The following is a 26688-nucleotide window of genomic DNA, read 5'->3' on the forward strand; positions in this document are numbered from 1 at the left end:
TCTCAGGCATGAAAGTACACTAATGCAAATGCATATTTCGTTCATTTGCATGGCCCGTGAAACGTCTTCAGTCGCTTTGTCTCTTTCTAATTAACACTCAAAGACCAATGAATCAATAACGAGCTTCCCTCTACTACTGCACACTCAGTTCAAATGAACTACTCCTCAGTGTGGGACTGTTATGATGTTAGGCACATTAAAAATGTCTTAATAAACACAGTAAATTGCTCAATATATTTCTTTGTAGAATGTAAATCATATATATTTTTGGTACAATTAATCATTTTGATTCATGTGGTAATTATGAGAATGACTATTAGCTGTATGCATATAGTGCACACACGTTTTCAGAGGATAATATTTACTTCAAATACTTGGAAGGAGAAGGAGGCATGATTTCAGCAGCTGTGTAACAGTATGTTTGACTATTTCCTCTCACAAAGCAGATTAAATGGGAGTAAAATAACCTATATTATTATCAGCTAGTGAATATCTTGCACAAGGATGACATTTAAAAACTAAACAGGGTAATCTGTGAACATATTTAATGTATCACCATGACTAAAAACTCCATGGAGACAACAGATGAGTCACAGCTCTCTATTCTCTGAGCCCAGCGGTTTCAAAGCAAACCCACAGTGAAAAAAAAGTACAGATACATATACAATTTCCTTGTAAATGTAATGGGAAATAAAGCTTTTGGGATTGAATTGAATAGCACAGTGTGTGCTTTATGTGAGATCTCCCTTGTAAAAGAGGTCTTCTGACCTCAATGGGACTTCCTGGATGAATAATGGTTTTCATCAAAATGCTTTACTGTGCCTCAGGGAGGCCCACTCACCTAAGGGTGAAGATCTGTACAGGTGACAGCGTGGAGAGAGCCAGGAAGGTGGAGACCGTCTCCCTCTGTTTGATTGGTCTAGAGGGCACCATCACCACAAAGTTACTGTCTAGCCGTAGCTCTGACATGGGCTGGAACAGACGCACGCTCCCGATACGCTGCATGGGTGTGGGCCCTGAGAAGTACCCCATGGGCCCCTGGTGCTCTGTGCGCATGGAACTTCCCTTCCGTAAGTCCTCTGAGCTGCACTCCCCAGTCTCTGTGGACTGTACCATGTAGTAGAGCTCCACAGGGGTGCCCTGGGCCTGCTCCGGAGCTCTCTGCCTGCCGTGCCTCACGGTAGAGGGGTTAAACCAGCTAGCCAGGGGCTCCAGCTCGGCCACACACATCCCCAGCTCCCCCTTCAGACGACACATGCCCCGCACCTCTTGGGTCTCGTGGAAGGCAAACATCCGGACACAGGGAAGCCTGTGGATGGTGGTATAGTCATCCCAGTCCCTGCCCACCACATAGAACAACACCTGCACTTTGGGCCAACTGGGGTGGATCCTCTCACTGATGATGAAAGTCTGGACCTTCCAGTTGTAGGTGAAAAGGGACGGAGAAGAAGAGGAGATGGACGATGACGGGGAGGTGAAAGAGGGTCCACTGAAGGGTCCGGGGCTCTGTAGGAGCTCCAGGGGGATGGTTTGCTGGACAGACATGGGTCCATAGCTGGCGTTGATGGAGGGCATCCGGCGGGCCTGCTGGATGAAGAAGGGCTCGGTCCTGGCCTGCAGGCTGGAGTTCCTCATCAGGTCCTGGTTGGCCTCCTTCAGAAAGAAGGCTGCCTCGGTGTTGAGGACCTGGTAGCTGACAGGCAAGTAGGTGGGCATGGGGCCATACCTCTGTAGACCCTCAAGAATCCCCCTGCTGTCTACCACTGGAACACAGAGGAGGGGAGAAGTTAGCCTCTATAAGTTAGAAGTTAACCTCTATAACAAAGGGCAGAGCAGAGAGAGGATGAGAAATGTAGTAAGAAATGGAAGAAAACACTGGACATTGTGAACATATAGTCTCTTTATCTCTATGCTCTACTGGGCATACACAGTTATATTACAATGTCCTAATAAGAAGTTATTTGCTACAAAGTGTGCATATGACATCCCCTTCACACATTATTTATCTCACTATATGAAGTAGCATGTGAAATGACATCCTGCAGTTAAACAGAGAGACTTGAAGACATGGATTAGGAATCAAATCTAGTCTATAGTAATAGACTGTTTCTACTAAATAGTCACAGTTCCTTGTTAGACCCTACTCACTCACTCAGTCAACTCAGTCACTCCTTTCCTCATATTCCTCCTCTTCCTTCTCCTCTCCTCTATCTTAACAATTTGGTTCACAACCTCCACAACCTCTTGTCTGGAGTCTGAACCCCTGTATATAGCCTCGTTACTGTTTTGTTGCTATTGAATTATTTGTTATTTTTCTCTTTTTAATTTTTTAAAATGTGTATTTATTTATTGTTTACTTCAGTTTATTTAGTAAATACTTTCTTAACATGTATTTTTTCTTAACTGCATTGTTGGTTAAGGTCTTATAAGTAAGCATTCCACTGTAAGGTCTACACCTGTTGCATGCATGTGACAAATAAAATGTGATTTTGACTTTTGATTTTGACTATTTGACCCTGTTATCGACCCCAACACCCAGCAGGGCCTCAACCCCCCGCCCCCCTCCCTCCTCCCTCACCCTCTTCAAACTCATCTACACCTACCCCTTCTGTCTCTCCCTCCTTACTCCTTCCCCCTGCCCGTCCTCTCTTCCCCCTCTCTCTCCCTCTGCCATCAAGCTCTAGATATTTGGTCTGATGGAGGATCCCAGGAGAGGCCATTGATTTCCCGTCGTGGCCAGGCCATGCGGCAGGGAGACACGGCAGTGATTTGTGACAGCCCATGGCAGCCTGACAAAGACCAGCCTGGAGGACCAGGCACAACAAGCTGTGGTCAGAATACCGAAGGCCATAAAGCACAGTGTCTGTCTGTGTGTCTGTCTGTCTGAGAGTTGAACAGAGACACTTCGGAGATTTTAATGATGGTTGATACTCAAGTCGTACCTGAAAGTAGGCTAGGACTACTGTGTGATGTTACACAAAGGCTGAGTACAGAGGCAGAGCAGACAGATGTTTAACTGTGCTGGAGTGTACCTCACAGAGAGTAAGATAGACACCTCTCTGTCTCTCTCAGTGAGAGATTGCACACTGTCTTAGTTTTCACATACAGTAGTCCCATGATAGAGACACAGAAACTACTTCATTACAATCAAAGTGCTGTAATCACGTCCTAAATGTGGATTTAGATATAGAATGCTTTTCTTCATCTTCCAACGCTCAAAATGCAGTAAGTAAAGGCTCCCGATTCCCCTTGGGTCGGCAAAAGTAGGATTTCATGTCTGATGTTCATGTAAATCACATTAACTTCCAGATTTTGAAATACAGTTTCTAGCAATGAAAACATGATTTGTGCAGATACTTGACTTGTTTGCCAAATCCTGCCTACTGTACACAGCCCTGAGATCAGTGAACACAACCTAACCCCAGAGGACATGGCATAAAGAGCCTTGTAACGTATTAAACAGGAAGCTCTGCTCCACCACCACCACTGGACATATGGGACATGTTATCCTTGCATGATTTGGGTGCCAAAAACCTACTAAACACAGTGATCCTTTTTAATAAATTTGTATTTATTTATTTTTTACCCCCTTTTTCTCCCCAATTTCATGGTATCCAATTGTTAGTAGTTACTGTCTTGTCTCATCGCTACAACTCCCGTACGGSCTCGGGAGAGACAAAGGTTGAGAGCCATGCGTCCTCCGAAACACAACCCAACCAAGCCGCACTGCTTCTTAACACAGCGTGCATCCAACCCGGAAGACAGCCGCACCAATGTGTCGGAGGAAACACCGTACACCTAGCGACCTGGTCAGCGTGCACTGCACCCGGCCCACAGGAGTCGCTAGTGCGCGATGAGACAATGATATCCCTACCGGCCAAACCCTCCCTAACCCAGACGACACTAGGCCAATTGTGCGTCGCCCCATGGAGCTCCCGGTCGCGGCCGGCTGCGACAGAGCCTGGGCTCGAACCCAGAGCCTTAGACCACTGCGCCACACGGGAGGCCATTTTTATATATTTTTTGAGACCAAATTTGTATTTTTTTGTAATTTGTTTGTTGGCTGAGGTTACAGGTACAATATATAAATTCATATAATTTCATATTCCGTTCATGTCGTATTTTCCATTCATTATTTTAATTTAGTTATTTTCCACATTAGTTATTTTCCAACTGTACCTGCGGGCTGCCACTCAACAACAACAAAAATATACATAAAAAAGGTACATAAATACAAAGTATTGATCATTTTGATCATATTACAGAGTTAAAAAGTAATAATAGATTTAGTATTTAAAGGAAAAYAAACAAAAAGAAGTGAGCCTCCACCCCCAACTTCCCATCCCCAACCCTGTTTTCCATTGCTTCCCACCTCCCTACATACTATGATTGCTTGTCAGTCATGCCATTTTGATTCCAAGCTACATTGTTTTTCAACTTTGCGACCAATTGAAATGGTGTGAGCAATAAATGGACAAAAGCATAGTTTACATTGTTTAAGGGAAATACAGTGGATTCTGAAAGTATTCAGACCCCTTCCATTTTTACAAATTTTGTTTTTTTATCCTCTTCAGTCTACACARAATACCCCATAATGACAAAGTGAAACAGTTTTTTTGAAATTTTTGCAAATCTATGAACAATTTTAAACAGAAATAACTTATTTAAATATGTATTCAGACCCTTTGCTATGAGACTCGAGATTGAGCTCAGGTGCATCCTGTTTCTATTGATCATCCTTGAGATGTTTCTACAACTTGATTGGAGTCCACCTGTGGTAAATTCAATTGATTGGACATGATTTGGAAAGGCACACGCCTGTCTATATACAGTGCATGTCAGAGCAAAAACCAAGCCATGAGGTCGAAAGAATTGTCCATAGAGCACAGATCTGGGGATGGGTACCAAAAAATAGCTGCAGCATTGAAGGTCCCCAAGAACACAGTGGCCTCCATCATTCATAAGTGGAAGAAGTTTGAAACCACCAAGACTCTTCCTAGAGATGGACACCCTGCTAAACTGAAGACTCAAGGCTGTAATCGCTGCCAAAGGTGCTTCAACAAAGTACTGAGTAAAGGGTCTAAATACCTATGTAAATGTCATATTTAAATTTTTCACATTTCTAAAAACCTGTTTTTGCTTTGTCATTATGGGGTACTGTGTGTAGATTGATGAGGGGAKAAAACAATTGAATACATTTTAGAATAAGGCTGTAACGTGACAAAATGTGGAAAAAGTCAAGGGGTCTGAATACTTTCCGAATGCACTGTATCAGTGAAGACCACATCTTCCAGGGCAATAGGAGACACCATGGGTGTTTCTCAATACGCATTCTACCGTGCTCCGAGCACGTAATCTAGAGCACAGGAGGGTCGGAGCATGAGTCCAAATCGGAGCATGAGTCCAAATCAAGTATGCAAAACGGAGCACGGAGGGCACTTCTCGGATAAGTACCTGTAAACATTTCAAAGCATGTATCGATGCAAGCTTCAATGAAAAGTATGAACAGAAATATGATACAACCACATAAAACAACGCAATATTTATTGAAATCAATGTGGACATTATTTGTTCTGAAGCGAGAGAAAATAAACTCAGGCTTCGGAATGAAATGTTTCCCATTCACATCTCTTATGTTGCATGACTACAATATTGTATCTTGAAAACATTAAAAAATATATTTCTATGTTCATTTTGGCATGTTTACCTGTCTACAATACCCGCTGTAGTTTCCGTAGATTGCAAGCCTATAATAAGTCAACTGGCTACCTACTACTTTTAGCTAGCTTGCCATAAAGAATTGGTAGCTAGCTYCCCATGAATAATTTACATCTACCTTGCATAACATTACTTTTAAGTCATTTTTGCCTGTTGAATTATCTGGTTAGCTAGATAATTGCGATTCACAAATAGCTATCTGATAGTTATAAAGTAAAATGTTTGCTTTGTACATATCTTGTTTTGTCTCTATTGCCATTGTCCTGGCTGGAAGAAAGTTTAGTAAATGGGTAAGTCCATAGTAAGTCAATAGGGCTAACTGGCTAGCTAGCTAGCCTCTATAATTAGAAGCTAGCTACCCATGAAGAAATTACATCTACCTGACATAACAGTAGTTTAAGGTCATTTGGCTGTTTAACTAGCTAGACTAATAAGATTCACATATACAGTTGAAGTCAGAAGTTTACATACACTTAGGTTGGAGTCATTAAAACTTTTTCAACCACTCCACAAATTTCTTGCCAAAACTATAGTTTTGGGAAGTCGGTTAGGACATCTACTTTGTGCATGACACAAGTCATTTTTCCAACAAATGTTTACAGACAGATTATTTCACTTATAATTCACTGTATCACAACAGCAAAGGAACTTGTGAAGATGCTGGCGGAAACAGGTACAAAAATATCTATATCCACAGTAAAACGAGTCCTATATCGACATAACCTGAAAGGCCACTCAGCAAGGAAGAATCCACTGCTCCAAAACCGCCATAAAAAAGCCAGACTACGGTTTGCAACTGCACATGGGGACAAAGATCGTACTTTTTGGAGAAATGTCCTCTGGTCTGATGAAACAAAAATAGAACTGTTTGGCCATAATGACCATCGTTATGTTTGGAGGAAAAGGGGGAGGCTTGCAAGCCAAAGAATACCATCTCAACCGTGAAGGACGGGGGTGGCAGCATCATGTTGTGGGGGTGCTTTGCTGCAGGAGGGACTGGTGCCCCTCACAAAATAGATGGCATCATGAGGCCGGAAAATTATGTGGATATGTTGAAGCAACATCTCAAGACATCAGTCAGGAAGTTAAAGCTTTGTCGCAAATGGGTCTTCCAAATGGACAATGACCCCAAGCATACTTCCAAAGTTGGTGCAAAATGGCTTAAAACCTCTTGACGCTAGGGGTCTTGTGAAGACTTACAGAAAACGTTTGACCTCTGTCATTGCCAACAAAGGGTATATAACAAAGTATTGAGATAAACTTTTGTTATTGACCAAATACTTATTTTCCACCATAATTTGCAAATAAATTCATTAGAAATCCTACAATGTGATTTTCTGGATTCTTTTTTCTCATTTTGTCTGTCATAGTTGAAGTGTACCTATGATGAAAATTACAGGCCTCTCTCATCTTTTTAAGTGGGAGAACTTGCACAATTGGTGGCTGACTAAATACTTTTTTGCCCCACTGTATCTCTCTATACTCAGCCAGGGGGGAAAATAATAATTTCTAAACCAATTTAGGATGGGGCGAAATGCTAGTGCCTACAAATACACTTAAAAGTTTGATACGGATCTTTCCCGCTTTGTAAGTTTGCTCATTTTATTCAGGATCGCTTACCTTGCCACATACATTTTTCAACTGCACTATGAGACACAGTGATTCTTGGCTAGGCCATGGGATTCCCACTGGCTGTTGGTATACAGTAGGCTTTAAACAGCAATGTAAACAACCAATCTCACTCCTTTACAAAACATATTATACATGATTATCATGGTTGTTCGATGCTGCATCACACCATTACAACAAAGTAGAAACGCAGTTCAACGTCTTCCTCCACGGCAAAATGCAGCCACAACTCAATGTTGTGGCTGCATCAATGTGAGTGGGTTAGGTTACATTTGAGTGAGTTACATTGGCTTATTCAGTCTTTGTCCTAGTATGCCCTAATACAGGGATATTCAACTTTGAGCCTACGAGGTCCATTGCCTGCTGGTTTTCTGTTCTACCTTATAATTAAATACACACACCTGGTGTCCCAGGTCTAAATCAGTCCCTGATTAGAGGGTAATTTTTATTTATTTATTTTACCTTTATTTAACTAGGCAAGTCAGTTAAGAACAAATTCTTATTTTCAATGACGGCCTAGGAACAGTGGGTTAACTGCCTGTTCAGGGGCAGAACGACAGATTTGTACCTTGTCAGCTCGGGGATTTGAACTTGCAACCTTTCGATTACTAGTCCAACGCTCTAACCACTAGGCTACCCTGCCGTAACAATGCAGTGGAACTGGCTTCTAGGTCCAAAGTTGATTTTGAAGGCCCTAGTATGATTCATTGTCGTTTGATTGAGCCTTTTGACTGGCTGGGAGGCCTCCTACACTCTACTCTAGGTTAAGTAATACAGGAGTTAAGGAACTTAAAGAAGAGTCATCCTTGCTCCCTGTGTGACTAATCTAGCTGTGTCTCTGCTGCTGTCCACAGTCCAAGAGATATTCCACATCAGGATGGAAAGAGTAAGATGAAAGAGAGTGGGGAGAAAGGTGGGGAATGAATGAGAGGGAGAAAGTTAACCTTAATGCCCTGCGAACTGGAGAGAGCAAAAGACTTTGAAAGAACATCCTCAGCTCCCTCAGCAGCAGTTAATGAAAGTGCATGGACCAGTTTATATAGTAACCAAATTCAATTCCCAAGGWATAGTCACCAAACCGATGGCCATAATCTTAACATCAGTAGACCCCCAACCGAAGCATCTGTTCTATTTTCTTTCTTTTTTTACATGCCTGACATCTCTAATCATAGTAAAGCAACTTTCCTCAAGCCTGCTTTACAAGCTGTATATAAGAAACACACCCACTGAATACAAAGTGAATATGAGAATTTGCAGGGAAATATACACAAACAAAAATTTGTATTTTTCCTTGTCAAACTAGAGTAATAGCACTTTGCAATCACTTGATGTGTAACTGGTCTACAAAGAAGAACATTTTGTTGGGCATTTGTTGGGCAAATGCCCTGAAAAACTTGACAGCACCCGATGTCACAGGAAGACCAAAAAGATCATCAAGGACAACAACCATCTGAGCCACTACCTGTTCACCCCGCTATCATCCAGAAGTCGAGGTCAGTACAGGTGCATCAAAGCTGGGACCGAGAGACTGAAAAACAGCTTCTGTCTCAAGGCCATCAGACTGTTAAACTGCCATCACTAACACATAGAGAATGCTAGCTACATACAGACTTGTAATCAATAGCAACTTTAATAAATGGATCACTAGTCACTTTAACAATGCCACTTTATATAATGTTTACATATCTGCATTACTCATCTCATATGTATATACTGTATTTTATACTATTATTGCATCTTGCCTATGCCACTCTGTCATTGCTCATCCATATATTTATATTTGTATATTCTTATTCCATTCCTTTACTTAGTTTTGTGTTTTAGGTATTTGTTGTGGAATTGATAGATATTACTTGTTAGATATTTCTGCACTGTTGGAACTAGAAGCACAAGCATTTCGCTACACTCACAATAACGTCTACTAACCACGTGTATGTGACCAATAAAATTTGATTTGATTTTAACATTAAGCCACCAAACAAATGGCTATTCTGCTGTACAAACAGAGAGACAGGTGGGTCTCAAATGTACATTTACCCAGAATGCTTGCTGACATTTGTCCCTCCATCCTCACATTGCAGTCTGAAGTCCTATTGATAACTCCTCGTAGTCCAAAATGACATTTTGCAAAGCATTAAACAAAATGCTCCGTATGTATAAAAAAAATAAAAAGAGAGGTTCTTTGATGTGTGCTTTTTTAAGACCAGGCTCTTCCATTTGCCTATGAAAAGCTTCGTTCTCTGTTGAGAAACTGCTTGGGGACCTTGATGTCACCATCAATACCGTCAGTCTGTATAAGTGGAAACTTTTCCCTTTTTAACCAACATTTTTGACTCTTCAAAGGTTCAGTATAAAATTCAGCAGCTTTTAGCAGAAGCACTGTCATTGGCAAACTGGAGAAGTTTAAAAACCTTATCAAAGACCGTTACTGATAATGCCTCCTCACACAAAAAAGAACAAGATGGTAGTTGAGGGTTTCTAAACCAATCGAGTACTATAAGTTACTCAGCTTTGTGTAGGCTGAAGAGAGCGCTTGTTGTTGCCAGACCACAGTGTTTCAGCAAACAACAGAAAGAGCTGATCGCAAACTTGGACTGCTTACAGAGTAACTTATTACATTTGTTACTCTTGCAACGGTGCAAAACACTACCAATGGTCATGTAGTCAGGACTAACAACCATCTTCAGTAAATGCTGACACAGACAGACACATAGCATCAGTGAAGGTGGCAAAGTTGTTGATGACCTTAAGAGAAGCGACTGGGGAGAGTAGAGCCTGGAGCTGAGTCTCCGGCCCTCAGGGGTAGTCAGCCAGTCAGAATCCAGTTTGGGCTACAGTAATTGGAGTGCCTTTAGGCTAGCTCACACTCAACTACCCAGCGTGGCCAGCAATATAATCTCAGTATTAGTGAGGAATGTGTGTAGCCTGGGATAATAGCTGCGACCAGAGAGAACAGATGACCATTCTAATCGCTTTAAGTGCCCAGCGTGTGTACCTTGACATAGTATGTCAGAAGAGAGCCAGGGTAAAGCCGGGTTGGAGCAGAGAGGCATTTAGAAGTCTGGGGGTTAATCAGATCACTTATAAAGCCGGGCTGCACTTCATCTTTCATCGCCGGGCAACACATTCATACTGCAATCAATACTTTAAATTATATTTCCCATTTGTGAAAAATTGAGCAAAATAAGGCATTGTGACTGGGCCGAGATGGATGAGGTGAGTCTTAATATATTTTATGGACAACAATAAGTCTTCCCTTCAGTTTTTCTCTGGATGACAGGCTCAAGTTGTTTTCCTTCTGACAAGATCAGAGAAGGGCGGTCTATGGCTTTACCTGCTGGTGCTCTCAGTATACACACTGGGCCTTTACTTTGGTAAGCACATCATGCTCTCTCTCTCCAACCAAACATCAACCCATATAGGACCACGGCCAGACAGTGTCTGTCTGAGCATTTGCACTCCAGTCCAGATGAGTATGTGAGGCGTGAGGGAAGGATGTGTGTGAGGAGTGAGGAATCATAAACCTCCAGTCAGAGGAAAAGCAAGCCACAGACAGTCATCTCTCTCAGATGAACGAGCCTCCATCACATCGTAGCACGACGCACTCCTTACTGCCATACTGATGGTCATTATCTATGAAAAAAGGATGAGGCATATGCAAAAGGCACTTATCAAGGACATTGTTAAAAGTATTTATATGCAACAATTCTAGTTCTAGTCATCATGTGTTATTTTATTGTGTAACTTTATATTACATTTTTTACTTTAGTTTATTTAGTAAATATTTTCTTAACTCTATTTCTTGAACTGCATTGTTGGTTAAGGGCTTGTAAGTAAGCATTTCACGGTAAAGTCTACACCTGTTGTATTCGGCGCATGTGACAAATAACATTTGATTTGATTTGACATACAGTACCAGTCAAAAGTTTGGACACACCTACTCATTCAAGGGGTTTTCTTTACTTGTACTATTTTCTACATTGTAGAATAGGAGTGAAGACATCAAAACTATGAAATAACACATATGGAATCATGTAGTAACCAAAAAAAGTGTGAAACAAATCAAAATACCCCCACACCATCACACCTCCTCCTCCATGCTTCACGGTGGGAACTACACATGCAGAGATTATCTGTTCATCTACTCTGCATCTCACAAAGACACGGCGGTTGGAACCAAAAATCTCAAGGTTGGACTCATCAGACCAAAAGGACAGATTTCCATCGGTCTAATGTCCATTGCTCATGTTTCTTGGCCCAATAAAATATCTTCTTAATATTGGTGTCCTTTAGTAGTGATTTCTTTGCAGAAATTCGACCATGAAGGCCTAATTCAGGCAGTCTCCTCTGAACAGTTGATGTTGAGATGTCTGTTACTTGAACTCTGTGAAGCATTTATTTGAGCTGCAATCTGAGGTGCAGTTAACTCTAATGAACTTATCCTCTGCAGCACAGGTAACTCTGGGTCTTCCTTTCCCGTGGCAGTCCTCCATCATAGCGCTTGATGGTTTTTGCGACTGCACTTGAGGAAACCTTCAAAGTTCTTGAAATCTTCCGGATTGACTGACCTTCATGTCTTAAGGTAATGATGGACTGTCGTTTCTCTTTGCTTATTTGAGCTGTTCTTGCCATAATATGGATTTGGTATTTTACCAAATAGGGTTATCTTCTGTATACCACCCTTACCTTGTCACAACACAACTGATTGGCTCAAACACATTAAGAAGAAAAGATATTACACAAATTAACTTTTAACAAGGCACATCTGTTAATTGAAATGCATTCCAGTTGACTACCTCATGAAGCTGGTTGAGAGAATGCCAAGAGTGTGCAAAGCTGTCATCAAGGCAAAGGGTGGCTACTTTGAAGAATCTCAAATATAAAACACATTTTGATTTGTTTAACGCTTTTTTTGGTTACTACATGATTCCATATGTGTTCTTTCATAGTTTTGATGTCTTCACAATTCTTCTACAATGTAGGAAATAGTACAAATAAAGATAATCCCTTGAATGAGTAGGTATGCCCAAAATTTTGACTGGTACTGTATGTCTGTAGAATATTTATGAAAGATATTTCAGCTAATATACTGTAATATCCTGTAGGAAGTTGGAAAAGCAAAAAAACATGCAATTAGAAAATATATTTGGTATCAAGGGCTTTGCTGAAGGACGAATTCCACTTCCATTATTCACCTTTATCAAATCTCTGTAGAATCTGGAAAAAAAGATAATTAACCAAAGTCTACATGAGATGGAGCTGAATCAAGTAGTTTGTTGTTGTCGTTGTTGTTTCCACGGTAAGTTCTTCACAGCACAAGCAGCCCCCAATTAGAGCTTAAAGGTAAATGCTCTGAAGCAGGAGGCTTCTAATTCATTCTACTGCTTCTCCAGTTGGACATAATGTGTTTCAATCGTATAGGAATCTTTAAGAAACGCTAATGGAAAAAACACCCCAGTCGGGCATTTGTCATGCTCTGCTGGGTAAAACTCTTTCAGCATCTTTCTAGCATCTCTTTATCTACGAGTAAGCGATTTTCAGCGTTAAAGCTTGCAGTGAGCTATCTCTCCCTAGTGGGGCTACTGAGCAATGAACAGTGCTCCGGCAGTTGTGGCAGAGGGGGGAAAAAAGCTTTCCGCTTTAAGACACATTGGGGACCTGAATGGGCTTTTTATGACACGTCAATCCTGTCCATTGCCTGTAAACCTGCTGCTGTGCATTGTATCGAGGTATCCAGGGAGGAGAATTGCACTAGGGAGGTTGATGTTTATTGTCATGAGTCTTGTCCTGAAGGCAGAACTGAGCGATGTCCCCTTAGATAAGCTAACTCCAGTCAAAATTGGCTATATTGTAAAAATGCATAAAGAAATGTGTTCTTTGGTCTTCACTTAAGGTTAGGCATTAAGGTTAGCAGTGTGGTTAAGGTTAGAGTTAAGGTTAGGGTTAAAATCAGATTTTATGACTTTGTGGCTTTGCCAGCTAGTGACCACTTTGTAGAGCTGCCTCCAGAACAACATTCATAATGAAAAATGCTAACCTGCTTGTGGTGGAGGGATCGACGCTGCAGGCAGCAACCGTTTAGCCGAGATGAACTAGGGAGGACTAACTCTCAAAGTGGATCGGGACAAATGTGCTAAGCTGAGCAATGCAGCAGGTACACTTCCTATAGGGGCAACGGAGCAGCAATCTCAAGAGTTCAGCTTTTACTGGATGGCTCTGCTGGTGTTGTTTAGGGAGCCAGGGAGCCTGTCCTCTTCCTCTTTCCCATGTCAATGTCAAATGATCATCAAATTTCACTGTTCTCTCATAGCTGCCTGCATTCAAAGTGAGTGAAATAAATGTGGTGACAATGACAGATTACATGGCGCTTTGCTCAGACACGAATCAGGCCCTGTGTCATATATAACAGTGTCTGCAGGCACATGGTAATCACATCCAAGTAAACCCATTTCAGGTATAGATTATAGCCCCCAGCATGATGTTTCTTGTTAAAACTTGAAAATTAGATGCAGTGAATAAGGTTGGAATAATGCAATGGGTTGCAAGTAAGTGAGGAGGGTGAATAATGTATCTGCATTTACTGCAAGTTTGCTCTGAATGAGAGTCAATAGTCCTTGAGCACAAAGAAGAGATCCTATGATTTCGAAGGACGCAAGCTACAGTATACAGTATTGCCTGACCAAGATTACAGTCCACCATGTCCAAGGGCCGGGCAGAATCTACACAAGCAGAATATAAATTATACATACCTTAATAATTCATTTGAATCAAACTACAGACTGTTAGACCCCTAAAATCATGGACAAAACAACACTGCGGATTTCCCAAATCATAAAATCAAGAGGTCCTTCAGAAGATGGCCCTATTATCAAATTCTCCAGGAGATTATGGTAACAGGAGGCTATCACTGCTATCAAAATACAATGAAAGACGACTAATTGTCAAAACCAAGGCCTCTTGCTGGATTTTGTGGTTTTATAAATTGACTATTTCTCTGTATTCAGAAGGATACTGCACTTCTGAAAAATCTTCTCTGTACTGCTCTGACTCTGAAAGAAGAATGAACGCTGAGGCGTTGAAAGCATACTCATGACGTTCAGAAAGATGCTGGGCTGCTGAGTGTAGGAACTGAATGTATTTCAACACCAATTAAACCATAGCCTTCCCTCAATTCTCACTCAGCATAGAGGGAGCTGCTTTGTCCGACAGCAACAGTATGAGCCAAATTGCTCTGAAGATTTAAAATTTACCAATTCATAAACGGGGAGGAAATTAGATGAAAGGTTTTGCTGCTGAGTGATTTTGAGCACAATAAACATTTAGTTTGTTGTGGGGTTAGGCTATTGAATGGTTTATTATTCTAGTGACAAAAGAGGGGGAAGATGAGACGGAGGAGAAAGAGAAGGATGGTGATAATGATAGTGCATAGCTGTGTGTGTGTGTATGCYCGTGTGTGGGCGTGTGTGCATGCGTGAGCGTGTTCCCTTGCACACACCCCAGTAGCCCCAGGCCACAGGCACTCTCGGTAAACAGAAATGTATATTTAGCCAGTCCGTTCCATCATAATATGGATCAAGGATGGGCAACTGACGGCTCAACCCCCCCCCCCAGTTTTTAGGAATTCAGTCAACTTACTGTTGAGAGTTAGAATAGTAGAATACACAAGGTGCTATTTCGGAATTAGCCTATGTCAGCTAAAACATTTTTGATTGGTAAGTTAGCTTGCAATAATCATGGTCGTATTATCGACCCGGGGGGGACCCCATTCATTTTGTTAGTCACTCTCACTCAGATATCATATTAAAAACTGCAAACATTTCTCTCCACCCACCCTATGGCAAGATCGTACAGTTTTCTCTCCACCCTCTGGCAAAATTAGTAAAATTGCATGAAATGAGTTGTAAAATTGCTAAGTCTTCTCTTCTACACATGGGAAAATGTGTAGAATTGCAGCAAACTTACTTTAAAAAAGCATTTTCTCTACGCACCATATCAAAATGTGTAGAATTGCAGGAAATAAACTCTAAAACTTGAATTTTCTCTCTCCGCTGTCAATAGGGAGGCAAAATGTCCCTTGTGTGGGTATGGATGTGAGTACGCAGACCCACGAGCCACTGCGAACCCTCCTGATGAGTTCAGTTTTTATTTGTGACCGCCAGACCCATCAAAGTTGCCCGTCTCTGATATGGATGATCAAAAGTGTTGCCTCTAAAGCCTGAACTCTAATCTGTGAGAATAGCCCAGATCCATTTACCATCTAGGTGTAAGTAAGCAGCCACTGGCAGAGAGACAGGATTCTGTTCTTCAGTAATATAGTGGAGGTGTGGAAATCTGCTTCTGACAGCAGCGTATAGTGATYAACAGCACAGGGGATAGGAGCCTGGGCTAGGATGGCCGTGAGGAATTCAACAAGCACAACCAAGAGGAAGGAAAAGAGCATTTCAGTACAGCTCTAAAATGAAATTAACTGCACTCAAGGTCCCCTGCATACACAGCTCAGAGCCCACATGCTCAAGTGATATCCTCTCCCAAATTGCCACAGAGAATTTGAGTCTCGCTTTGTTTTTTTGTTTTTTTTGGGGGGGGGGGCGCCTGACTGTCATTTTGACATGGTGCTATCTATCAGGCCTTCCTCCCTGAGTCGCCTGATATTGTGACTAACAGAAGGGAAAAAGTTTAGTCAGATAATTACCTCTGGCTGCCTCGGGTTTTGCTGAGAAAAAGCTTTTCAAAGAGTTTTCCTCTTTTTATGGCCAGTCATAAAATAAGGAGCCGCATCATAAAATATCTCTACTCTACCACCATGGCACTGTTTAAAAAGTTGTCTCTCCATGGAACATCACTCTTGGGTGAAGTATAGAGTGGGAGTGCCCAAGGTCACATGGCCCATAGGCAGAGAGTAAATCCTGTAACTGGGAGATGAGGAATCAGAGCTTGACAACACAACCTGTCTTTGTTGTGAATTGAAGATCTCACTAAACTCAGATGTACCATAGAGGAGGACTACTGTCCATATCATCACAATGGGCTCTAAAGCGTGCTTCGATAAATTGAGGCCTTCAGAATCTTTTCTTCATTGTGGCAACATTATTCTCGTCCAGCTCATCTGATGATTAGTGATATTAGTCCGTCTCTTTATGAATATACTGTACTTATTTAGTATTGTAGTTTAGAGACATATTCACAGTGTGGTACTAATAATTCTGAACACACCTACAATGATTACACTTCTTCATATGGTAGTTGTTCAGGATCACTTCTCAGGAAGTTCATACTACTGTATATGAAGACTGTGGAGTGCTGCTCCATAGTTGTGAAACTTMAAGTATATTGTGTTATAAAAAAGTATTGGAAAGTCTTACAGTATCTGCAGTGAATCTCATCAGGGCAACCGAATGATGTAATCTCAAGTGTTCTAATGAAAAGAGTGGACAATAACACTTTGGTGTTTATTCTAAGGGCCTCTGGTTAGAGTATGAACCCTTCCCAAAGATGCAGATCTACCACACCGTGGCAAAGTCGGCCAAATTAAATATAATCTATTACTCTTAAAACCGTTAGCCTTTGCCTCTCCAGTGCAGCCAGACAGTCAACACAGTCGACTCATGTAGTCTTCAAGAGTCCACACACCGACCAGGGTCACCTGACTGTACAGCTGCAGGATATGCTAGCATCAAACTTCTCCCCTACAGAGGTCTCATATAAGGGCCCTGGTATCATCTCAGAGAGAGAGACCCACAGCAAAGGCAATAAACACCAAACAGTGAAGACTGCAGCTGACGGCAACACAACTGACACTTGTAAAATACATTCAGAAAATCAACTAACAAATAAACACATATTTAGAGAATGTAGAAACATACAATTTAGAAAATATCAGATATCTAAATATGTATGGAGGTGCATAGGAAACTTTAACCTGCATATCATTAACCTTCAGGGCAACTTTGTCAGTTACAAAAAGTATTTTTATGATTATTCATGTTTTCTATAATTTTTCATAGGAAGTAATAATTAGGTTCCATCATGTGTGCATATAAAAAAATATTGCTATGACAGCCTCACTACACACAAAGACAGCTTTGTGACATGGGAGAGAAGAGGGGAAAGAAAGAGTGGGTGTATAAGTGGCACTATAAAAGCCTCTTCAGAGCACTGTAAATTACTTCAAAATGGCTCGAAAATGACAGCTCCTTATCAAGTAATAACTCAACCTACAATACGCTATGTTGCTTTTTTCCCCCTTTCTCTCAGGGCAAGAGAAGGTTCACCACAGGGCCAGAACACCGTCTTCCTCTTACTGTCATAGCAACAGTGTTACAARAGATGAGAGATGTTTGTATATCAGTTTGTACAACAACATCTATGAATACAGAGAAATAGCTTGTGATATGTGTAACAGTATAACTTTAGTACGTCCCCTCGCCCCGACCTCGGGCGCGAACCAGGGACCCTCTGCACACATCAACAACGGTCGCCCACGAAGCATCGTTACCCATCGCTCCACAAAGGTCGCGGCCCTTGCAGAGCAAGGGGAAACCCTACTTCAAGTCTCAGAGCAAGTGACGTAACCGATTGAAACGCTATTAGCGCGTACCCGCTAACTAGCTAGCCATTTCACATCCGTTACATATGTTCACTTTCAATTCACTTTGAAATAGTGACAATTTCCCTTTTGTTTACAGTAGTGGCTGGAGGACATTAGAAGGTGGTATGGAGGGGGGGGCGTTACACATTGTGGCAGCAATAATAGCTATAGGCCTATAGACCTGTTGACATAGCACCTTGGCTGCAACTCATTCCCACTTCCCCTGTATCTGCCTTGCCTGTGCTTGCAGAGATCTATCAGAGGCAGTCCACTGATGAGACCAGATCAATAACTAAGCCCCCTATTATCATTTCAAACCAAACACGGGCTCTAAAATGAATCTCTCCATTCCAAGTTAACGACTTCTCCAGAATAACCCCATGGGAAAGGATCTTTGTTTGTGTTTCTTCATATCGACCTGACACCAAGTGYATGGCCCGGACAAATCCATCTGATTCCTGTTGGGCCTGTCAAAACAAACTTTTTCCCGGACTTTGATTGTGTCTTCCTTTATGGGAAAAAAGGACATTAAGTATTCAACCGACCAAGCACAAGAGTTCCTCTTAAAACAAAACAAATACAGAGATSTATTTTTTTCTCCAGTGAAACTTCATGGTTTGACTTGTAGAGGGTCTACAAGCTCATTGGTGCCAATGTAACAAGCACCCCGTTGAGTGCCCAGAAAAGGACAGTTACCTCTGGCAGCTTCCCTAACCACAAACAGGCTCTGCTGTCATAATTAACCATTAGGTGAAAACGTCAAATCAACCATAGATCAGTAAGGCAACGTCATCCTCCCTTTCCAAGACCACCAGTCCAGGGTTGTTCAGGATATTCCAACTAAACCAATTACATTTGCACAATCTAGATGACCCCAAATGAAATAAAACCTTCCCAAACGACCTGAAACCACGCACAAATCCACAGCACCACAACTCAGCACTCCAACACAGAGCTCCACAGGCACTCCACCTATTGTTTTGCTTTCTCCCCAGGCTCTCGTTCCCAACTCAGCGTTTGTGCAAACCAATTCCTGTGTCTCCCAGGTCATCCCGCTCATTCAGCCAGAGATGAAATGGCTTTGGGGTCACGCTGTGCCCTCACCAGGGTCGCCTGTTGAGAAAACAGTGTGTGTCACATGCCTCCAGATCTATAAACAGAATCCCACTGTGAGCTGTGGGGTGTGTACAACAGACTCCCCATCTCCACTAGCACCACTGTTAATGTTGTAGCTGTTATAGTGGCTTCCGCTGCTGCCAGAGAACTGACAGCTCCCACTGTCCACTGGTCTGGATATGAGATGAAAATTGGACATATTGTAGGTAGTTTCTCAACACACTATTCTAACACTGTGTTCAATATGAGTGAGTGGATCTGTTTGTGCACACAGACATACTACTTACTGTGTGTATCTATGTATGATTGCTTGTACACCATTGTGCATCTATAGACAATTCTCGGTGGTTGTGAGCCTCACGCCTATTCAGTCCTGTCGTCTAATGCCACTCTGTTCATTCCTCATCATGTGTAGCACAGCACTTATTTCACATTCACTGTGGAGAGGGATATAAAGAGAGTGATAGAATAGGAGAGGGATTGTAAAAAACATTCTACTTTCAATGGAAAAGCGAGGGGGGGGAAGGTGCAGGGCTGACGGACAGGCATTAGGGGATCCTTTTTCACTTGCTGTTACTGACAGCATTGGTTGGCTTGACTATGGGCATTATTCTCCAGAAATATGTACTTGGAACTTGCTCTCTCTTGTCCATCTCTCCTGCCCCCCCCCCTACCCTCCCCCAACCCCCGCGTTCTTCTTCTGCCTCTCTCTCTTCCTATTTTTCTCTCCCTCCTCTGCTCATTCTCACACACAAAATCCATCTTCTGTATAATGAGCACTGGTTCCCGGGGGGTGGACCTTCCACCTGCTCAGCGAGGGAGTGACGCATGGCTCCTGCAGCAGCCAGCCACAGACACGTCTCTCCTCCTACCCCCTTCCCCTCCCTCCCTCTGCCCCTGGCTGCGCCCCAGGGAAATGGGCCCGCCTGTCCCCCAGCTCCCCATCAACGCTCCATCACAGACACACGTCTCAGACACAGCTCCTATCACCTAATCTGAGAGTCTGTCATTCACAGTTCACACTCACTCTCACACATACAGACATGAGTTGCGGAAACAGACGCAAGTGCATGAACGCACACACACTCTCTCACACACTCATGCCACTGCACACACCAACAGAACCAAGCCTCAAGGAAAGGCGAGGTAGTTTTTTAGTCTGTGTTCTCACTGTTTGGCGGCTGTCAGAGCTCCTGTTACACACACACACACACACACAAAACACACATGCACAGTCAATATTTACAGCATGCCAGAAGAGAGAGAGAACGAAAGAGAGAGAGAGTGAGCCCTGCAGCCAAAACCAACAATTTGCATGTGCCCGCTGCCTCGCTAATTGGACACATTCGTCTTTCATTTAGCATTGGATTGAAGTGCAGGAATAGCTCCAAAAGCACGCAGCCTACTTCATCTTAGAACAAGTTTACTGAGTGCCGACCAAAAGAATTGAAAGCATTCTATGGCTGGCTCTGCCTCTGAAGATATGTGTACTTGTGTACTTTCTGTTGGTCGCTCTGAGACTGTTCGAGGAAAAGAGGCGGACCAAGAGGAAGTGAGATGTTTGATTGAAGAGTGAATCCAGGCATTGAGGGGAGAAAGGTGGGCTGGATGATTGCTCTCCCTCAATATGGCCAAAATACCAGCAATTTACTGTGCTCGCCATGGGTACACCATTGCCAGCAGTGTTGGATGGCTGATATCATAAAGTTGACAGGTCTGTTGAGTGGCCAGTAATGGTCTAATGGAGGTACAAAACCAGGATAGAACCAAGATTCAGTTCAACTGAATGGGAGCTGAGTGCACGTCAGATGAGTGGATGGAAGACATGATCATGGTGCAATCAGTGGTTCCCAAATTGGGGTCAATTGCTAGCAACAACAGATTAAACAAATTTGGCAAGGGGTCTGTGGAAGAAGTTGAGGGTGCAATACAATACAATGTAATATTATTCATCTACAATATACCCTTAGATGTACAACAGGGCCTAAAACTGCTAAATTGTCTCTCTGCCCCATGGGAAAATGTGGCCGGAAATTAGCTTAAAAACTTAAAGAAAGAAAATATCAGAAGCAAAGAGGGGGGCCTTTAAAATGTTCTTTCCCAGGGCCCGAGTCTTGGTTAGTCGGGCCATTCAATCATTTCATACTGACTATCACATGTATAGAATCTAACATTGAAGTATATGCATTAAAATCCATATTATTCACGTAGCATGTGGCGGTAATGGAGCAAATAGGAGAGGCGGTAAATTGCTCTGAGCAATTAAAGCTGTGAAATTGCATGTCCAAATAGCAGCGGACGGCGACATCACACTGGGAACATGATTTAAAATAATTGCTCCTTATTATCTGGGAAATAATTGAGAGAAGGAGAGGGGAGGTGCTGTGCAATAGGCAGAGAAATGGAAAAACGTTTTCTGGGCTAACTGGACATGTGACTTGCTAACATAGTGAGAGAGGCTGAAGTATGTGTTAATGAAAACATACAAATCAGATATACCATCCCAGTGATACACAAGGCAAGAAGACAGGGAGAAGAGGAAGGAGGATGAAGAGAGAGAGAGAGAGAGAGGATGTTAGATTGTGTCAGGTTGCTATATGGAACTGTCAACAACAACAAAAGCGTAGGAACTCTTGTCAAATGATTACTCTATTCAGATGGCGCTGCATGAGACTTGATTTTACTGCCCTCGTCATTCTAACCACATCAGGCTTCTCATTCAATCTCTCTCTCTCTATGGGTGGCCATGTAGTGCTGTTATGGGGTACACCTGCGTTCTAGGGCCCCCGCGATCCAGTAACAGTATAACAACATTCCACCCCCTCCCCAAACCCCAGGGCTTTGACTGACAGCACAAGATAATCTGTTTCCGATATAATCTATCCAGTGGACCAGACATTCTATCAGTCGATCACTGCTCCTCGAGTCGATATCACAGGGAAGCAGAAATATTTCTTAAAAGAAGGAGGAAGCAGCAGATTTTTCAGTGTGGGCATGCAGGAGGCTGAAATTGGTGCATTCGCAAACCTGGAAGGATTCTGCACAGTTCATTAAGATAAAACGATTACATTCTGGTGAGACTGAGCAGCGATTGGGCCCGTGCTGTACACAGACCGCTCTGATTAGCAGCCGAGCCAACGCGCTCCACGACATTTTGATGCAAGACAATATTCCGCTTTTTCAATTACACACCCCAACAGCCCCCTAACTACCAAAACCAACTCATTTGCATGATTGAAATATAATTATAGTGTGCTGAAAGCATAGTTCTGTTGTGTTTGCTATTACAATTGTTTTCATTTTGCACAAAAAAAGTATATGGTTGAGTTGGGTTTTCATTTTTTTCTCCAGAAATGAATACACCGAAATCTATCTTTGACGAGGTACCTCAAGGTCAGGGAACGTATCAAGAGAAAACTTTCAGTCAGAAGAAAATAGTAATTCTGGTGAGAATAATTTCTTCAAAAGTAGTGTGGCTGAAACATTTACAATTACTGAGAGAGAGAGTCTTATTCACAGCGCTCTCACATTATTATCAAACGACGAAATGCTCTGGGCATGTTTCAAACTTGGTTATAGGCTGGTCCCTCTACTCTGCTGCAAAGATTAGCCTGGAGACATAGCTTACTTCAGTATGATAGACAATAGACAGAGCAGATGGTTATTACATTGTCTTATCTATACATGGCTCGTTCAACAGCTGTTTAGCATTTGCACTCAGGTAATTTCCATGCTAAACACTAGTTCACTCAAACCGGTGTGAAGGTGACCTGTGTTCACCTGGCTTCCAGATGGTGTTTACCCATCCTCTGGGTGTAACATTACCCACAGCTGGGTCTGCCGCCCGCCACTAAACTACACTCTGCAAGTCAAATGTGTGTGTTTGTGTTTGTGCGTGTGTCATTGCATTTGTATTTATATCTGCTTGTGATGAACAGGGACACACATCAATCGGTTCATATGCATGCACAAAGTCATACTAACAAACCTTAAATCATTGCCCGCTTAGAGCGGCCAGCTTCTGCCCGTGATCAACATACTTTCCCTTGAATAGCAAACTCAACCTACCTCRAGCATTCCAATATCCCACATCAACAATATCAGAAAGCTGTGATGCCAGGAGTAAGACTTGCACTCAAAGTGCTCCATTAATTGAATCAAAGCTATGAATACCATGCTGACAATCCTATTGCTGAGCCATGGAAGCAGTACAACAAGTTATTGCGGGCCTAAATTATCATATAAAGACGAATAAAGAAACAACGTTCATTTTTTTATTGCATGCCGTTATGACTTTTTCCTGCACAACACAGCTGCATCAAAGCCAAAATCAATGTATTTTTGACTGTGTGTTATTGAGTCACCACATGCAGCCCCTAGTTTATGAAGACGCACATTATAATTAGTTTACAAAGAKTCGTTGAATATTCAGAATTCACATGATTCCTGGGACAATGCAGAATGAAAATAGATGAGAGAATAATTGAAGTGTGTGTTGCTGGATGATTAGCATAGGAGAGGGCCCAGTTCCCATTCACATCTGACTGCAATTCATCTTGCTATATTAAAGAAATTACTGTGCTAACAACAGATAATGCACTAATTTAATGCTAATACCACATTTATCAGGATCTAAGCTTCAGCCACAGTGAATGTCTGCATTTGAGTCTCCTCTCTTTTGTCCTGTTATCTATTATTTAGTGGAGTCTTATGAAAAGCAGGCTTTGTCTGGCTAAGTAAATTAGGCTTTCTTCCTGCTTAAACCCAGCTGTGTCAAACTCAGGCCCAGTCTCAGTGTTTGTCCTGTCAGTATCATGTGACTAGCCGTGCCCTTCTCATGGGAAAGTGGTGCTTGGATTATCTCTAGAATCAGGGGTTGCAACTTTGGTTTTAGAAGTGGGGGGACATAACTTTTTGTTCCAGTCAGATAAACACTCCAAACAGCCTACCCAACCACCTGGAGGCGTCCACATGGTCCTAAAGCACACCGTTGCCTCGTTTTGTATCACATTCCAATGATAAAACTGGGGGGGACAAAAATGCAATTTCAAAATGTGGGGGGGACATGCCCCCCCCCCCTGTCCTCAGTGAAAGGTGCGCACCCCTGTCTAGAATATATTGAGTCCCACTGAGTAACCTGTAATAGTAGACCTGGAGGGCTGGATAAGAAAGCCACTAGCCTTTTAGGACTGGATCTGTGCTCACCAGAAGTAGAGCAGTCTCAGTCCTAGAGTCAAACACAGCTGGAGAACGAGAATACCCTTTTACTAATAGATTCCCCAGCGAGTTCATCACTGCCCACTGGGCACACACTGGTTGAATCAACGTCGTTTCCACATCACTTTAATGAAATTACGCTGAACCAATGTGGAAAAGAAGTTGAATTGACGTCCATGCCCAGTGGGTGATTTCTTCAAATAGCACTGTTCTACCATAGTCACTCCCTCCCATAGACTCATCCACAGTCCCTTAGCTAAACAACATGTTCCTTCCACATCCGACGCCAAACACATCCCACATCCATCCATCAACTGATCCTATCGATTCAGAATGAGTCTTTGATTCGCCCATTCCAGTCCACAAAATTACACAGCACCCCTCCATCCACCATCTGATGTTGAATAACTAAGTGAGACGCAATTTTAGTCGAGCCACGGGGAGCCATTTTCTAGCTTTGATTAGCAGCCATGTCAGTGAGCTGCATGGAGTGGTGGTGTGAGCTGGGCCAGGAAATGTCAGGTCATCAGATTCCTCACTGCCTGTTCCGCACACTCACTGAAAGGTTCAAGGGAGGGAGAGCCAAAAAATCTGCTCTAAATGTAAATCCAATCTGATCAGCGCACCACAGGGTAACATAATATTTCTTTACATATGAAAGAGGTTCCGGTTGTACGATAACAGAATGAAAATAGTTCTAATTAGCCTTACAGAGGGGAGAGAGTTTCTCAGCGTGGCATACTGCCTACCTGGGTGAAGGAAAGGTGTGGATTAAAGGAAAACAAAGCAGCACCATGTGAAACTTAATTACAAACAAATGGAAAGAGTGCGGGAGAGAGTGGATGTAATAACATTGGGAATAATCTCACATGGGGCTGAGAGTAAACATGTTGGAGGTAAGGTACAGCTTTAGAATTAGTTCTGTGGTGTATTTTATGGCAAGTCATCAATACGGTTGATCATGAAGCCTTTCACTAGCGTGTGTTCATCAAAAAAGTCGTTAAAATGTTTCCTCTGTGTAGTGTACTCCAAAGGACTTTCTCAGCGTGTGTTCTCTGTGTGAAGCCATTTGTTTGATGCCTATATGTGTTTCTTTCTACAGCAGGCCGCTGTGCTGTGTTCCTTCACATACAGCCTTCCTCTCACAGCCAGGTCATAGGTGTGAAGCTCTGTCTCTGGAGATTAACTATGATCTGCTATTGAGAGAGAGAGAGAGAGAGAGAGTAGAGAGAGAGAGAGAGAGAGAGAGAGAGAGAGAGAGAGAGAGAGAGAGAGAGAGAGAGAGAGAGAGAGAGAGAGAGAGAGAGAGAGAGAGAGAGAGAGAGAGAGAGAGAGAGAGAGAGAGAGAGAGAGAGAGAGAGAGAGAGAGAGAGAGAGAGAGAGAGAGAGAGAGAGAGAGAGAGAGAGAGAGAGCAGAGAGAGAGAGAGAGAGAGAGAGAGAGAGAGAGAGAGAGAGAGAGAGAGAGAGAGAGAGAGAGAGAGAGAGAGAGAGAGAAGAGAGAGAGAGAGAGAGAGAGAGAGAGAGAGAGAGAGAGAGAGAGAGAGAGAGAGACTGGCAATACGACTTACCCAGAGTCAGATGAACTCGTGGATACCATTTTTATGTCTGTGCATGCAAATCCATGGGAAGGAGGGGTGCTGAGAGTGCTGCAGCACCCCCTGAACTAAAAAAAAAAACTTTTAAATAACATTAAATTGAAAACATTGTCTCACCAAATTAGTGCGCTAGGCCTTTACTACTCCTGTGTGAGTAGAGATAAATACTCGTCAGCAGAGCAGAGAAAAGTATCCATGAGTTCCATCTGTATCCATCTGACTCTGGGCAGGTAGAAAATGCTAGAATCTCAATCTTAATTGCCAGAATCTCACAGTATCTCTTTAATACCACATCTACAGATAAACGCTTAAGATTACAGCCAAAAGCTACAGGTGGGCAGACCCATCCGGCATGATGATCAGGGGAAAGAAACCCCTTTCTATAACATCAGCCGTGGTGTCCCTCTCATCAGTTACGTTAAACACATACGGCATCCCACCCACGACTGAAAACAGGTCCTCTTCTCCCACCTAGCATAAATACTGCATTTATGGAGATTACATGCACTGGTAAAGAGAGCACAATTATGCAGCAGAAAGCAAAGCAGCCCTTGAAGCTCACAGACCGCAGCCTATACAGCCCCAGACCCACACAGACCCACAGCGAAACAAAGGGGATTTCACGGTTCAGTTTAAATCCACGGGCTTTGGCTGCGTCTCGGCTCCCCCTAAGTGGGCCTTTTAAGTGCTGCCTTATCCTCCATTACTAAGCGCTGGGCCGGTCCAGGCAGGGCTGGCTCCGGGCAGATCTACAGCACCACAGCTACTACGGTGCTAATTGGGAATCCAGCAGGAGATCGGCCAGTGAAAGAACAGCTCAATGA

The 26688-nt window shown here is 42.7% G+C and overlaps 1 protein-coding gene across 1 annotated transcript in view; it reads right to left on the minus strand.

The window, feature by feature from the left end:
• The window catches only part of LOC111964510 (transmembrane protein 132C-like), a 213652-nt gene that overhangs the window by 174416 nt on the left and 12548 nt on the right, over positions 1 to 26688 (minus strand). The window contains exon 2 of the mRNA XM_070443579.1: positions 842 to 1763. Within this exon, the coding sequence (XP_070299680.1) occupies positions 842 to 1763 (922 nt within the window). The remainder of the gene's footprint in view (positions 1 to 841; positions 1764 to 26688) is intronic.

The sequence above is a fragment of the Salvelinus sp. IW2-2015 genome, linkage group LG5 (genome assembly GCF_002910315.2).
Source record: "Salvelinus sp. IW2-2015 linkage group LG5, ASM291031v2, whole genome shotgun sequence".
NCBI classification, from domain to species: Eukaryota; Metazoa; Chordata; class Actinopteri; order Salmoniformes; family Salmonidae; genus Salvelinus; species Salvelinus sp. IW2-2015.